This window comes from Marmota monax, unplaced genomic scaffold, assembly GCF_021218885.2.
Source record: "Marmota monax isolate L192 unplaced genomic scaffold, Marmota_monax_Labrador192_F-V1.1 WCK01_AAM20220418_F8-fsc00090, whole genome shotgun sequence".
NCBI lineage: Eukaryota > Metazoa > Chordata > Mammalia > Rodentia > Sciuridae > Marmota > Marmota monax.
The window spans coordinates 2,286,085-2,303,069 of NW_026695219.1; the positions used below are offsets into that span (position 1 = coordinate 2,286,085).

Sequence of the window (16,985 nt, forward strand, 5' to 3'; positions counted from 1 at the left end):
CTCTATTACTCTACTCCTTCTCTTAGAATTATCTATTTTCATGGACTTAATCATGATTTTTTGCTTTTATATCTGTTTTTCCATAACTGACCTCTCATTCAAATTCAATTCCTATTTCTAGATTATTTCACTTTTACTGCAGATCTAACAGTGATTAAAATAAAACAAAAACCCATTTCGTCATCTTCTAATACCCAGTCCTCACTTACACTGGGCTCCCAATCACTTGTATTAATATACTCTTCTGTAGTCACCACATTCTGCAAATATTTCCCATAATTATCTCTTCCTTTCAGATACAATTCTATAACCACGTCTGGCCCTATTCATCAGTCTATGTCTAGATCTTGATCATGTTCCTTCCAATTGTCTTGCATATTGTGGCTGGAATAAGCCTTGATCAAATCTGTCAATGATTTTCTACTTCCTATGAGATCAAACATAACCTCCTCTGCCTCCCTTTTAAGTTCTCCATATTCTTTATTCTCCATCTCCTCCCTCTTCCCTTTCCCTCCATTCCTACACACACACTCCAAGGAGACTATTATGGTCCACTGCCCATTTACTAGGTTCAGGGCTGTTGGACCCAACCCATCTCATTCCATCCCCTGATCCCCACTCCCAGCTGGATCCTTCACTGAGAGTTGCCCTTAATGAGGCCTTGCAGGCAGAGACTGGCTAATGTGGGTAAAAAAGGCCTGTCCCCCTTACTTCAGTTGAGGACAACACAGCTCCTGAACTCTGCCATAGGATCAGACAAGGCCTCAGTTTCAACCAGATTGCTTTTCCCATTGCATTACCCAATTTTTCTAATTTCCTTATAGATCTATTGTCCTGTAAGCATTCCCAATAAAACTTCTCAGGACTTTTGTCTCAGAGTTTGAGAAAGCAATTTAAGAGGCAGTTTCCAGAGTGGTCGAGGGAAGAATACTCTAACAAGGGATTTGGAACAAGTGCTGGCGAGGATGTGGGGAAAAGGGTACACTTGTACATTGCTGGTGGGACTGCAAATTGGTGCAGCCAATTTGGAAAGCAGTATGGAGATTTCTTGGAAAGCTGGGAATGGAGCCACCATTTGACCCAGCTATTCCCCTTCTTGGTCTATTCCCTAAAGACCTAAAAAGAGCATGCTACAGGGACACTGCTACATCGATGTTCATAGCAGCACAATTCACAATAGCAAGACTGTGGAACCAACCTAGATGCCCTTCAATAGATGAATGGATAAAAAAAATGTGGCATTTATACACAATGGAGTATTACTCTGCATTAAAAAATGACAAAATCATAGAATTTACAGGGAAATGGATGGCATTAGAGCAGATTATGCTAAGTGAAGCTAGCCAATCCCTAAAAAACAAATGCCAAATGTCTTCTTTGATATAAGGAGAGTAACTAAGAACAGAGTAGGGTCGAAGAGCATGAGAAGAAGATTACCATTAAACAGGGATGAGAGGTGGGAGGGAAAGGGAGAGAGAAGGGAAATTGCATGGAAATGGAAGGAGACCCTCAGAGTTATACAAAAGTACATACAAGAGGAAGTGAGGGGAAAGGGAAAAATAATACAAGGGGGACAAATGAATGTCAGTAGAGGGGGCAGAGAGAGAAGAGGGGAGGGGAGGGGAGGGGGGATAGTAGAGGATAGGAAAGGCAGCAGAACACAACAGACACTAGTATGGCAATATGTAAATCAATGGATGTGTAACTGATGTAATTCTGCAATCTGTATATGGGGTAAAATGGGAGCTCATAACCCACTTGAATCAAAGTGTGAAATATGATATATCAAGAACTATGTAATGTTTTGAACAGCCAACACTAAAAAATTAAAAAAAAATAAAGATCTATTAACAACTAAAAAAATAGTTTTTTTAAAAAGCTATTACTTCAAAAAAGGGTGGTATTCTAGAATACTAGAATTCTTAAAATTTAATGTTATAACTGCTAAGAGTTGAATTTTTATGGGTTTTTTAGACTCTAAAAAAAAAAAGGGATTTGGAGATGGATAACATGCCAGACAGCTGCCAAGAATAGCCCCCAGGCATACAGTAGATTTTTAAAACTTTTCCTGCCAGTAAACTGGCATGGTCTGCTGGTAGAAGGACTCACTGACAGGTAAAAGACCTTTGATGCTTAAAATTCATGAGAGATAAAAGGATTAGGTACTTGATTTTCAAGTGGCATTGATTTGTTTAAGAGATAATAAAGACTCGTGATATTAATCACCATTTCAGGCAGACTGTGAAAGCCATAGATAGGGTCTCTTTGGCAACACTTAATTAAGCTCTGATTTCCTGCAATCAAAGGAGGACTCAGTTGTAAGAAGAGTGCTATTTCAGAAAAGTTTGCATTTTGAGCTCTTGCAAGTTTTCTTTACCAATGTTAAGGCTTTCGTGGAGAAGGAATGGAACTCCTAAAAATTGGGAGAGTTATACCTTGATAGATACAGTTGAGAATCTCAAACTCTGAAATTTCCCTGGACCCAATAAACCATTTCTAGGTTCACATCCCTACTGGGAAGTACTAGGTCAGCAAAGGAATGATAGGAGTATACAAGAAAGTGGCTAGAGGAGTCAGGGGAAGAACCGTATATATCCTGAAACTTCTGGATCAAAGAGGGGGGACAGAACATGAAGTTGGATAAGGGATACCTACCACCCCCCAGAGCCATATCCCATGACTCAAGATTTAACTCTATAGCAAATGCCCCAAGGATAATGACACTAAGCTGCTAGAATGTCTTAGAGGATTACAAAAGCTGTAACTCACATTTAATGAAATAGAAATACAGGAACTTCCATTGTACATGTTGGACAAAAAGTATCCAAAAACTCAGAGAAGAAAGCATGCTAAGAGGATTTGCTATACATAAAGTTTAGGGGGAAAAAGTAACCAAATGCATTTTCAGGAAGGCCTCTTTTAGTACCTATCATCTGTAGGTCAAGATTAACTGTAGGAAGAGATACTGTTATTAAACTAGGCTTCCTGAGGAATGTGAGAATAGCAAGATCTTTAAAAACATGTCAGGTTGTAATGTTTAATTTTCAGAAGTAAGATGAGTGCATTTCTTGCAAAGCATGGGAGGATTGTAGTGGCATCTAGGGGCTCCCAACATGATAATGGTTAATACAATACGATGTTTCTGGATAGGCTGCCAACAAAGGTATTGCTTAAATGTTTGGTTAAAAGAAATTAGTGATGGCTGAGTGCAGTGGCGCATGACTGTAATCCCAGCAGCTCAGGAGGCTGAGGAAGGAAAATTGCAAATTCAAAGCCAGTCTCAGCAACTTAGCAACACACTTAGCAATTACCAGGACCCTGTCTGAAATAAAATCCAAAAAAAGGGCTAGGGATGTGGCTCTGTGGTTAAGCACCCCTGGGTACAATCCCCAGTATCTCCCCCCCAAAAAAAAAATCAGTGATAGATGATCAGAGGAAGAGGGCAGTAACAATAAAAGTAAAATCCCTTGCGCAGTTTCCACAGCAGACCTGGAACCCATTGACTTAAAGGGTGGTTGGTTCCCCTAAGTAAAAACCTTGCAATATGAAGGCAAATCTATTATTTTGTTATCTTCCCACTTCATAACCTGGGAACTTTGGACCATTTATTCAGGTCAATGTGTTTTACCTTAATATTCAATACTTTGGTGATACTGAACACTGGGTTGGAATTAACACAACTACTTGGAGACCAAATGAACCACCATGTTTCCCTACTAAATTAAAAGCATATAGGAACTTCTAGAGTCCTACCCAAGGTCTGGTTCTCAGTGGACCCACTGCTCCATGGACCAACTTGGTAATACATGCCCTCATTTCCAAATACATAATTGGAAAGGACACTGTTGGTAGTTTAAAAGAGCTCACATTCATTTTTGACCTCTTAGGCAAGAGCTATTGTGGTGGAAAGGGGCAAGTGAATGCTCAGAAGCCTTTTGCTCAGAAGCCTCCAACAAAAAGGATAAATTAAAAACCAAAGCTGAATCCCAAAAGGAATGGGGGAAAAATCAATGAAAATTTCAAAGACTTTAATATTGTAGTGGCCCCTGTCACATTTCCTTTTATTTCACAATACTGTCTCCTGCAAAAACAACCAAAGATGTCAGCAATGGTAGTAGCCCTGGTTGAAGCTACTGCCCTCAATGTTAATTATTTGCTGGAACCAACTGAAATAACCTCCAGCATGTGATCTGGCAAGTGTGTGTGTGTGAGAGAGAGAGAGAGAGAGGTTTTTTTTTGTTTGTTTTTGTTTTTGTTTTTTTTTGTGTGTGTGTGTGTGTGTTTGAGAGAGAGAGAGAAAGTGAATTTTGTTTTGTGTGTGTGTGTGTGTGTGTGAGAGAGAGAGAGAGAGAGAGTTTTTGTGTGTGTGTGTGTGAGAGAGAGAGAGAGAAAGTGAGTTTTGTTTTGTGTGTATGTGTGTGTGTGTGTGTGTGTTTCCATATCTATAAGGAAAGAGAACCAGAACCAGTCTGCATTCCCATGGGATAGACAACAGTTTACACTTATGGTCTGGTCTCCAGTCTTTTTCCATTCTTACATCCTTTATCAAAATATAGATCGGAAGGATCTGTATTTTATGATCATTCTGTTTAACATTACACTGACCCACCATATAATTGACATCATCTAGTAAGACCAGATGAAAGATATGGGGCAAGTATAATAGAGGTCTTGGTAAGCACCAACACCATGCGTGAGAAAGAATAGGTGATTAATCTTATAAAGATTCAGGAGACTTGTGATTCCAGAGACGATGGAGTACACATTTCCCCTATCCCTGCTGGTAGGGATCTTAGGGCTGAGGGAATGATAAGAAAATGATTTTTTTGTTTTGCTTGATTATTCTACTACATATTCTACACTGAATACTAGAGAAGGCAGTAACCCAGAAATGCCCATGGTACAAACACAACAAAAGCTGTGAGGTTTTTCATGTTTCAATTTTGATAAAGTGGCTGGGATGTCTCCTGTGAGAGGGCTGGCAAGAATAGGGAGGGGTTAAGGAGGATTCAGAAGATAACTTGATGGTCAATAAGTTTTAATTGTTTATGGTTTTGTTTCATTGTTCTCTCTCATGCAGACATTACTAATCAGTGGTGATAGATCAATCTTTAAATAAGATTTATAGAAATAAACACATTCTAAATTGTTCATGAAATAGTAAAAATTCATTGTCAATGATCTCATAACTTAAAATTCAGCCAACTTCAGAAACAAGTGAATTGAAATACCCTTAGGCTAAAGTGGAATAGTCTGTTCCATTTAATCAACTAGGTGGAAATACTTATAAATTTAATTCCTTTAAATTCATACAGTGAATCAACCATGTGCAAAGTTCTGAAGGTTTTTATTTTTTATTGATCATTGAGTTTCTTGAATGGCAGATAGTTTGATTAGTGACACTGTGAAACTAAGAAGTATTTGAATTAAGAAATATTGAAACCCATGAGAAGTAAATGTGAAGATGCACAAAATTCAAGACAATTGGCTTGTGAAAGACAAGTATGGTGCACTGATTACAGAAAGGAAGACAAGTCTTACAATGAACTTTTATTTGCAGCAAGTTTCTGAAGGCTTCCTCATTCAGCATTTCTTATTCAAAGAGTACACCCAGAAAGTTCTGTCTTCAGCTGGTAGGAAGAGGCTTGGAAGTTCCCAAAGACCAGCTCTAAGCCACCTCTACCACCCCTGCTTCTTGAATGCCTCATTCTGATTCTCCTTGAAGATGCCAGGCTGCCAAGGGGATCATGTGATATGGGCTAGGGATTGAACTGACCGTGGCTGGACAACACAGAACCCCTTTGTTGCTCACTAAAACAAATTCCAAATTCCACTCTTATGGCACATCACACCAGGATCATATATAATCCTAAAGAATCTTTATTTGTTCTATAATTTAATAGTATACCTATAAAATAATTACATTATACTTATAGCTTTTCTTCATTTATAAACAAAACAAAACAGAAACAATTAAATACAATTTGAGCCAGCATAAGGTAAACTTTATACATACAATAACCCCTCGAAGGAGCTTCACACTGCAGCATATCATATTGCTTTCATTGCTACACCCACAACTGGGTTCAAAAAGAGTGCTCAGGTTATTATTCTATGAGTTCTTAGCTTAATCTTCCCCCCTTTCTGTGGGGGCTCTGCATTAATAAAACGATAGGGGTTGACTTGGCAGTTGTATTGGAGACTCTCCTCCACTCTCCTTCCACTCCACTCCATCAGCCTCCATTAGGATCATGTGGGCTTCCTTTCTTCACAGTTTTTCTGCTGCATATTCTACACTGGGTCTGACTTGAGGTTTTCCGCTAAATGAAAATAATCAATTCTGACAGTGGATACCTTTTTTACTTTTCATCGCCATCCCTGGGTTCCAGCCCTCAATGATTTCTTTTTATTTCTGCTTCCTGATTTTGGGCTACCCACTTCTGAAGCCAAAACCCCATTCATAATAGCACAGTCTGTGCTCAGGTTTTGTGGTGTTACGGAAGTGACAGAAATATACAACTTGCAGTGCAGCAGCAGGAAACAGATTCACCAACATGCTACGCCCCACCCCAACCCTTGTTCTCCAGGTGACAAACTCTAGATCCACTGTTACTGCCTAGTGTCAGTTTCAGTCTCCAGAGCAATTTGCAGAGGGTCTCACACATATACTAGGAAACTGACCCTTTGGCTGGAACACTCGCTTAGAAATTATCAGAGAAAGGCTTTTAGAGTACGCTCATTCCCACCAATGGCATCTCATTCACATTTGTCAGATTCCATAAACATCACTCACAGGGAAGCCTTCCTGGGGAAATTTAGCAAAGAGATTCAAACTGAGTATAGTTTTGTGAGAGCATAAATTATGTCAATTTCCTCATATCAAGAGACCACAACATGGAAACTTTGACAATTCATTAGAAAAAATGAAAGGTGACCTAATGTTTGCTCATACTTTTAAAGTCTATTCTTTGGAAGGGATACTAGTTATTTTCCGTAGGACAGTTCAACTATATTACTATTCTTTATATGTTAATCCTTTACTTCCTCCTGCACCACAAAGTGACCCAGTTCCTTATATTCTTAAATACATCTTTAAACAGGAAACAATTTTGCTTAATGTTATGGCAGTGAAAATAGCATCCTGTGTCACCCCACATATGCATAAGGGATTTTGAGTTAATAACTTCCCAATGAATTCCCCTCCCCACACCCATCCACCCCAACCTAATTTCTATATTGTGCTGCAATGCTTTAGTACCTTCAGTGACATAATATTCAAAGTAAAAGCATGATTCTGCCCATTTCCCTGCCCAATCTAAAAGAGGTGCACGACAGTGAATTGCTGACCAGGCATTATGTCTGAGTAAAAAATACCTTTTTGGCAGATCATCACCTGCTGTCCTCCCTACTCAGAATGGTGCTGCAAGGCCAGAGTCAAAACATGTGAAACAATACATGATAGGTCTATAATACTTTTTAACAGCTCTTTACAATATAGGTCAATTATAAAACCAGCGTTAATATAGAGACCTTGTGTGTGATAATATTCTAATTGCAGCGATAATAGCATGCACACTAGAGTTCATCTCAAGTCCACTGATGGAGGCTGGGGAGTAAGGAAGAAAAGGTGGTGATGTCTCCTGGAAGGGTGTGGCCTGCTGAAAGCAAGGTCCCCAGGAAAGCCCACTTGATCCAAGTGGCTCAGTGGTTTTCTTGGTTTCGGGTTTGTTTGGAGCCCCTCTGGCCCTGGACATCTCCTTTAAGGACATTGTCCAAATCAGTATCACAGCAGCAGCAAAACCACAAGAATGAATTCTCACCACCCCCAGAGGTCCAGGAAAACAGCAGGAGAAGTTTGAGGGGCTGCTCAGACGAGTGATGCACCCTTTACAAGGAAAGGGGGCAAGCTGGAGTGTAGGATGAGGCCTGGGAAATACTCGCTTCCACATGGTGGAAACATCCATGCTGGATTTACAATGCATCAACTAAAGTCCTCTCTGACTGCTGGGGCTAGCGGAGAGGTTTCCAGCATCTTTCCATCGGGGCCTGATCCACAAGCTAGTTCTGGAGCTCCAGGCAGGGCTCCGAGTCAGTCAGAAATACATCAGCAAAGCTCCACTTGCGTTCCACGTTTGTGACACGGACACCGTCAGCCCCAAAAGACGTGCTTGCTGCTGAGGGGAGAACACTAGACAGCGTGTGAGTGAGCTCAGAGGACGGGGACCGAGGCAGCGGCGGCGACACGACCCAGCGACCAGGGCGCGCAGCGCAGTGCTGAGCTGCGTCCAGCGCCAGGCGTTCACTGCTTGTCAGAGTCGCTCAGGTTCACGGACATGCATCGGCACTGCTTCACCTTCTGGATTTTTTTGAGTCGAAAGGGTGGATCCAGCCCGGGGCATTCGAGCTCCACCAGGACCGAGGTGACACGCTGGGGCTTGCAGAAGGCGCAGGACTGAAAGGACTCCTCCTCTTTCTTCACGTGCCGCGGGATGTAGAAGGAGTTGCACTGGCCATAGCAGAAGCGGTTGAGGATGGTGCGGCTGCGGCAGCCCTCCTCGCTCACCGTCTGCCGCAGTGGCTGGGTCTTGCACCAGTCACTCTTGAGGTACTTGCGCTCGGTGACCACCAGGGCCTCCTGGCTGGAGGCAAGCACTTCCTTGATCTGGTGATGCCATCTCTCTGAGTTGTTGCTGCTGCCGTCCTTATAAGGTGAGGGGATGGCACCCACAGGCCTGTTCTTCCGGGCTTCTGCCACCTTCACCAACACAGTCACCAGGAACAAGGACAGAGAAAGCTTCCAGAACATCCTGCAATGAGAAAAGAGTTAGAGAGGTTGGTTGAGAAGGGCGACAGAGTGCAGAATCCATGTTGTCCTTTTAATGCTTTATGGGTTTCTTAGGAAAGGTGACAGACTGCAGGATGACCAGGGATGGCTGAAAGTGAGGAGCATTAAACAGTCCACTTGAGGATAGCTATGACACTACCATAAATAGTGCCCCAAAGGAAGTAATGAATTTATAATGCAGTTAGAAAACATAAGTTGAACAATTACAGAAATAAAGCAAATGCTGCCAAGAGACACTCAAGCCAGTTCACAGAAGTACCAATAATGGTAAATACTCAAATGTTTATTGTGTTTTAGAATGGGCCAATATTGTTCGAAGGGGTTTACATGAACAGCTCATTTGGTCCTCAAAACAGCCTTAAAATGGAGGTGGTATTAGTGTTCCTACTTCATGCTAGTAATGCATTGAGGCCCACAGAGGTTCCATCATTTGTTCAAGGTTACATAACCAGTGAGCAATGGCACAGAATTTGGAGCCAGGTATCTATATCCAGAGCCATCAATATTAACCAACAGACATGGATATGATTAGAAAAATTAATAAGTAAAAAGTAAAAGGAAAGTTCACAAATTTCTTAAAAATAAGCATTAATGTTAGAAACACACATAGGCTAAAAACGAATAGTCACATATCTGTTCATTATTACATATAAGTAATAGATAAAATTTAGCATTTAACATCAGTACACAGAAGTTCAAATCAGTCAAATGAGTCATAAATTAGATTTGTATAGTGGAAATTCCTACTTGTGAATTAAGAAATTTCAAGTCTGCATTAAAATTATGCCAATGCAAAGTTACCTGAGTGAATGGATTGTTTTTTCCAGTTTGGGTATTAGGAGACTGTGACACAAAATCAACAGAAATGGGAATTAGAGAGAAATTATTTTTCCTCTATCTAAAATGTGCCTTGTAGGGAGAAAACTGAAGTTTGACTTAAGTGAAAGATGGGCTTCAAAGTTCAATTTACATTTTTAATTTTTATATTTTCATGAATAGTCTCAAAAACCCAGCAAAAGAGATGTCTCCCATCTCATTTTACAACTGTAACTCCTAACATAATCCTCTCAGTATCATTATTTTCATCTTTATTAATTTCTTCTCTTTTTTACCATTTGTAAAACTGATAAATTCCCATTCACTTAACGTGCACACTTTAACATAGACCCGTAAAAATAAAAAAGTATACATAAATGTTTATATATATGTGTATATATCTATACATGTATATTATATATATGTATCAGGCACAAGCATATAGAAATGGTTAAAAGTTAATATTAAGTATAAGAAATTCTTCAAATCACAAGCTAATATATTTACTAATATTAGAATAACTAATATTTTTTGGTTCTCAAAACACATCAGACATGTACACTCAGAAAAATGAGAAATTATATAAGATATATCAAAGTGTATAAATGCATTCTACTGTCATGTATAACTAAGTAAAACAAATTAAAAAACCACACATCACACACACATTTTATTTCTTGTGTTAATGCATTTAATCAAAAAAACACCATGAAATAGTTAGTATTGCTTTCCCTATATTATGAATGAGGAAATTGAACATTGAGAGGTTGTACAACTTGCCAAGAGCACATATCTTGGTGCCATTGTTACATGTCCAGTCTAAGCCACAATAAGCTTTGCACATCAACTACTTACGAAGTACTGATTCTGGAGTAAGCGCTGTGATTGGCTTTGTGAATTCCAGTATGTCTCTATTATAGTTTGGTCCTTAAGTGCCCCTCGAAGACCTATGCATTAAAGCCTTGATTCCCAGCTTAGCACTAGTGAAAATGATTAAAAACTTTAAGAGTTGGAACCTAGTGGGGGTGTGTCCTTGAAGGAGATTGTGGCACCCCAGTATCTTCCTCTCTTCCTCTTTGCATTATGATTGTCAGGAGGGGAGCAATTTTCTCTGCCACACACTGCTGCCATAAAGTACTGCCTCATCACAGGTGCAAAAGCAGTGCGTAGTTGCACTCATGGACTGAAACCTGCAAAACTGTGAACCAGAATAAACCTGTCCCCTTTTTAAGTTGGTTATCTCAACTGTTTTGTTCCAGTAAAGGAAAGCTAACTAACATAGGCATCAGTGGCCACCCAGGATATGAAGGTACAAGGAAAAACCACTGGTTTTAGTTAGAGAGGAAACAGGAAGAGCCTAGGAAACAACTAAAAGAGCCTTTTAAAATCTGAATAGGATTCCTCAACATGATGCTGCTGCTGAAAGCAACTGGAGTTAGGTAGTATGGATGAAAATGAGCAAAAGAAATACAAAATTTGGTGGGGAGGGGAAACACAGATAATATTCTATCTTTTCTCTCTCCTTCCTTCCTTCTTCAAAGATATTTTTCCAACACAATTATTGAAATTTTAAGGCCAAGTCTTTCAAGGGCTTTTCTCATGTCTCCTTAGTTCCACACATGAAGTGTCATATGAAAATAGCCACCCTTCCAGCAGACCCATGGCAAGCATTGAGTCTTGGACTCACTCAGCTTACACAGCTTATTATATTTGCAGAATGATTTGTGATCTCAATAGCCTCTTAAAAAGAAAGTATTTTGGTTCCATTTTAATAATTTCCGAAATTATTAACATTCTGAGTAAACACAACCAAAAGTTTGTGAGTCCCAGCCAGGAAAGATTTACAGAGTCGACCTGGTCCTTAACTCCTAGTTCCAATAACAGCCTCACATGCACCATTGATAGGCTCGAAAAGGCATGCTTTCATTCAACACCTTCTAATTCTTGTCGGGGAGAGCAGAGCTGAAACATGCTCAGATCAATCTGGGGCAAAAACTCTCCGTGTCAACAGTATTAGATGTGGTGATTAACAACACGCATTCTTTGAACACTTTAAAATGATTTCAAAACATCTGGCACACGTCCCTAGAAGTCATGTCTCACAGGAACCTAGGAAGGAAAGCAAACCTCCAGTTTTCAGGAAAGGAAAAGAGACAGATAAAATGTAGGTGTCTGGGGCCAAGTCAGTCTCTTCTCTCTTTCCTTTCTTATATCTCATTTCTGTTCTCCTTCACACATGGCCACAGTAAGCTCACCTCACCTCAGTGTCAGCTCACTGTCAGAACAGGTAAGTAGGAAAGAGGTGTTTGCCATGATGATTATTCAATTATATCCTCTTTCCTTCAGGGACACTGATGTAATTGAACCTGCTGTTGTTGGCCCTTGCTTGTGGAGAGTTCACCAAGGAGACAATGTACGTGCCATGCCTCTACCTTCAGTTTGCCAATCATCCTTCCAGTGGTCTGACCAGGACCTGAATTCGGCACTTCAATTGCTCTGTCCCGACACCCTTTGCTATTCAAAGAAATGGCTGGCATACAATTAAGCTCTCAGGAATGTTGCCACAACTGCCAGTAATGACAGCATGAGGATACTTCATTTTACTCTCACATCTTATGTTTGGCTTGTATGAGAAGAAACTCATAAATAAATCCTGTCGGCTTTATTAACCGTCCTTCTGGCTTGACAATGTTTTCAGTTTGCAAGGGGTGCCAGGACTATAAATGCTGATGGCCTAAGCAGACTGGGTTGGCCAAAGTTGATTGTGCAAAAAAGAGAGGTAGTAGAAGCATTTTTCTCTTAAGTGAACGCCCTTGGACCTGGCCTTTGTAAATATAAGAACAAGAACTGGCCAGGTCAAAGCAGCTGAGAAATCATAGTCCCCCTCTATGAGCCCTTCCTAGAAATGTGAAGACCTGAACAGGGTCTCTACAATAGGACCTGGAGCAAGAAAGCTGATTTCTAGGAAAGGATACAGCAGAGATGAATCATCTATCCCAACAGGTGTATGCAAGTGAGCAAAGGCCATTGGTGCAGTTAAGCCAATGAACTCACCGCCACAGTGAACTTGCTGCGTTTTAGAAGTCAGGCCAAGGCAGGACTGGACTGTGTAGAAGTGGTGAATGGCAGGGAGGGGATGAAATATTTTCTGTGACCTAAGAATTCTAGAGTATCCTTGGAAAATTAAAGGGAAGCACCCAGGTCTAAATATCCATAGGCACTCTGGGATAAACTTGCTCCTACCACCCAAGTGAAAACACATTAAAAAACAAACAAAAGATCCAAACCAAAACCCCCAACAATGTTAAAAATCCAAGTATATATTTTTTTGAATTTTCTACTGCCATCGCTTCAACAACCAAAGTACTTCTTCTGTGATTTTGATTCCTAGGCTGTAAGGGTACTGGTTTAGCTCCCTAATCAACTCTCTAGAGATAAATGTGAATGTTCCTTGGCCCCTGGATCATCCTTGTAGCCTAAGATTGCTTGTCTGCTGAAACCACTTACCTCCCTGGCAACTCTAAACTGAGGGAAATTATGGCCCACAGGCCAAACCCAACCTGAGGCCCTTTATTGTGAATAAAGTTGTATCAAAGCATGGCCATGCCCATTCATTTACATTTTGTCCACAGCTACTGTTGTGCTGTAAAGGCAGAAAGCATAATGCAGATAGTGACCATAATGCCCACAAAGTTAAAAACACTATCTGGTCTTTTACAGAAAAACTTGGCCATGTCCTGCTCCAGACTTTTTTCTATTCAATTCAGTTGTCATCTTCTCTTTACTTTCGTGTTCATTTGACAGAAAAAAAAAAGTAGCAAATTTCCTTGACTTTAGGGGATGTGGCTCAAGCGGTAACACGCTCGCCTGGCATGCGCGGGGAGCTGGGTTCGATACTCAGCACCACATACAAATAAAATAAAGATGTTGTGTCCACCAAAAACTAAAAAATAAATACTAAAAAAAACTCTCTCTCTTTAAAAAAAAATTTCCTTGACTTTAAAATTTTATAATTGTGAAACATTTCAAACATAAAGCGAGGCAGAAAATTTTTAAAAAAACTGTGCCGACCATCAGGATGAATACAATATTAAGATTTCCTATCTTTACAATCTCTTTCAATTTTGTAATATATATATGTAAATATAGTTTACATATATGTAAACTATATTTACATATATGTATAACTACATGTATATATAACTATATATATACAGAGAGATATTACTAATATAACTATATAGAGAGGTATTACTATATATATAAATATATATACACATATATACGTATGTGTATGTGTGTGTATATACATATATATGTGTGTGTATATACATATATATATATATATATAGAGAGAGAGAGAGAGACAGAGAAAGTTATAGTATGTTCCTCACATCTTTCTTCTACCCTCACTGAGCAGACCAGCATTCTGTATATCATTCCAGTTGTTGTGTTTACTAGTTACATTTTGTGTATTAGTGCATATCTGTGTATTAACAAATCTATCCCTAGTTTCATACTCTTCTTTTTTTGTTTCCCAGAATACATGTTTGAGATATTATGCATGTGGATGTTTGTAGAAGTCTTTCCATCTCCATTGCTGAATATTGAAGCATTTATTCACTATTCATTCATCTTACTGAGGAACAGTTGAGCTGCTTCAACTTTTCACTACTGTCAATGATGTTGTCCTGAGAAGTTTTGTATGTGCTTATTTAGGCCCATCTGCTAAAGTTTTTCTTTAGAGGAGACATGAAGTGGAAATTCTGGGTCAGAGAATATGTACAACTTGAGCTTGACTAAGTTTTGCCAAGTTGCTTTCCTAGTGTTTGCATCAATATTCCCTTCCCCTGGGTAAGATGTGAGTCCCTGATGCTTCACACAATTGCTAACACTTGGTGTTACCAGATTTATTACTTTTTGCCTATCTGAAAAACTTGAAATGGCATTTTATGATTACTGTAATTTGCATCTCTGGTTACAAACGGCTTGTACATCCAGTTCAAATGCAGTGGTCTTATGACTGAAAAGAAATACTTGTAACTTATTTGAAGCGAGAGAAATCAAAATATTGGGAGAGGACAAATCAGAAATTCTAATTATGTATCTTCTGAAAAGAAAATTTCTTCATGAAAAGAATAGGAAGTGGCTAGAAATTTTAAAGCAGAAATATTAGTGCATCCCACATGACTCAGAAGTTTGAAATCCAAGTGGATTCATTTACTTTTCCAAGTGGCACTGCCTGAGTGGAACATTGACCATTGTTGTGTTCCAAGAGAAATTTAATTTCATCTGGAAAAATTATATTATGTTTTTTTAAAAATATATTTTCAGCCAAAGAAGAAATGATACTATCATTACTTACTTTGACTTCCGGATAGCAAGAGTATCATTTGGAAATTTGTAATCAAAGTTCTTAATCTTTGAAGACATTGTTGGAATAAGTTCAGAAAAGGAAATGTTAACACTGAGGCAAGATGGCAGCAGAGAACTATATCAATAAGAAAACGAATGGAAAATGGATGGGAAAGCTGTTTGACAGCCTGTGTTTATACACATGCATTGCTTCTCTCTTGTCCACGTCCACTTGAAAATGGGAAGGGAATGTGGTTTCTAGGCCCTAAGCTGCCTATGCTGTGACCTATTCTGACTCACTCCCAGGTTTCTCTGGGTTTCCCAATGGCACTTGCCACCCCTTGCACCATGTTGCTGTTATAAGGAATATGGCACTGGAGTCAAGTACAAATCAAGAACTCTCTGAGCTTTATTTGAAAAGAAGAAAGAGATTATGAGTGATCCATTAAGCATTTTGTAGCCAGTGCTTTTGTTCTCTGCAGCCATTAGAAAGTTTTATTTATTTTTTTCCTTAATAAGGATTTTAGACCATAGCCTGAGAGATCAATCATGCTGCAATGATAACACATTCTGAAACCCCCTTCCTCCATCCATTGTGTGTTTCAGAAAAACTAAAATAGCAAATTTCACTTTGCTACAAGCAGAGTATAGATTTTCTGTTTGTGTATACACAAAAATTAGAAAATACTGTCTCAAATGCTTTGAGTAAAATCAAAAACATACTGCCCATATACTCATCAGCTTTTCTTGTTCACTTTCTGTTCAAGTTGCTTCATTTCACTTTTTGAATCCTAGTTAGTAGAAATGGTGACAGGGCACATGCAAAATTGTGTGTCCCCTGTTTACTTCCCTTGGTATTCAGAAGAACATATATATTTTTTTCTTTTTTTTCCCTTCAGTCCTTAAATTTCTTTTCTTGAGTTTTCTTTTTCTCTTTTCCTCTGGAAGGTGGGAGTTTCCTAAGTATTTTTCTACAATCCAGTCTTCATATTACTCACATTCCTAAGAATTTCATTCATGCCTATGACTTCAATCAACAGCTTTCTGCTTATGACTCTCAGACTCTATTCCCCAATTCCCTTTAGGCACCTCAAATTCTATATATTTCAAGCCTCATCATATTTTCCCATTCATCTACTTCTCCTCTGACATTGTTCCAGTGTCAAGCAACACTACAACATTTACCTTTAATGTAAATGAAAGCTGACAGCTAGGGGCATATCCTGTTAATTTACTACTAGAGAGTCAATGCCCCTATTTCTGCCTTGCGAACAGAACCACAATTTTGTTCAGGCATTGGATTCATAAATACCATGTACATACCATGGATGGATAACTGGTTGGCCCAAATCAGTTGGTTGTCCCACTCTCCTTGCAAGTGATTGATTTAGGCATGCATGATGATGCAAATGTGATGAATAAGATATAAGGTATAGCCTCCTGGGAAAGAATTTTATTCCCTGATGAAAAGAGACATGCCAGGAGAATACTAGATTTAGGTTGTTCTAGTTTTAGGTTGTAGTTACGCAAGGGTTTAATGACTAAGGCTGAGAAGATACAAGTATGTGATGAAAGTCAATATTTAAGTATAAAGCACAAAATGAAAGCAATTGCATTCTTTATTATGTCATTAAGCTATCGAATTTACCAGCCCCGGAACTGCTTACCTCTGAACTTCATGTTTGTGAATAAATTCTTCAATATGTAAGTCACTTTTGTTTACTGGAGATTGTCCTAGTTTATCTTTTCCCATATTAAGTCCATTGACAAGATCTCATTATCTTTTGTGACTCTTTCTAAATCCCACTGGTAATACTTCAGTTCAGGTCCTCATAATTCTTATAACAGCACTCTCACTTGGCTTCTGGGTCTCAGACTCACATAGTCTTAGATGTACCTTCTGGATTCCTATCAGAATGAATGTTGTAACACTCAGCTCTGTCAAGATTATTCCTTTAAATTAACCCTT

At 39.2% G+C, this 16,985-nt stretch overlaps 1 protein-coding gene across 1 annotated transcript in view; it reads right to left on the reverse strand.

Moving 5' to 3' along the window:
* Window positions 1-5,330: 5,330 nt before the first annotated feature.
* The window catches only part of Grem2 (gremlin 2, DAN family BMP antagonist), a 108,436-nt gene continuing 96,781 nt past the window's right edge, over window positions 5,331-16,985 (reverse strand). Inside the window, exon 2 of the mRNA XM_046432526.2 lies at window positions 5,331-8,807. Coding sequence (XP_046288482.1) covers window positions 8,300-8,806 — 507 coding nt within the window. The 5' untranslated portion in view covers window position 8,807 and the 3' untranslated portion in view covers window positions 5,331-8,299. The remainder of the gene's footprint in view (window positions 8,808-16,985) is intronic.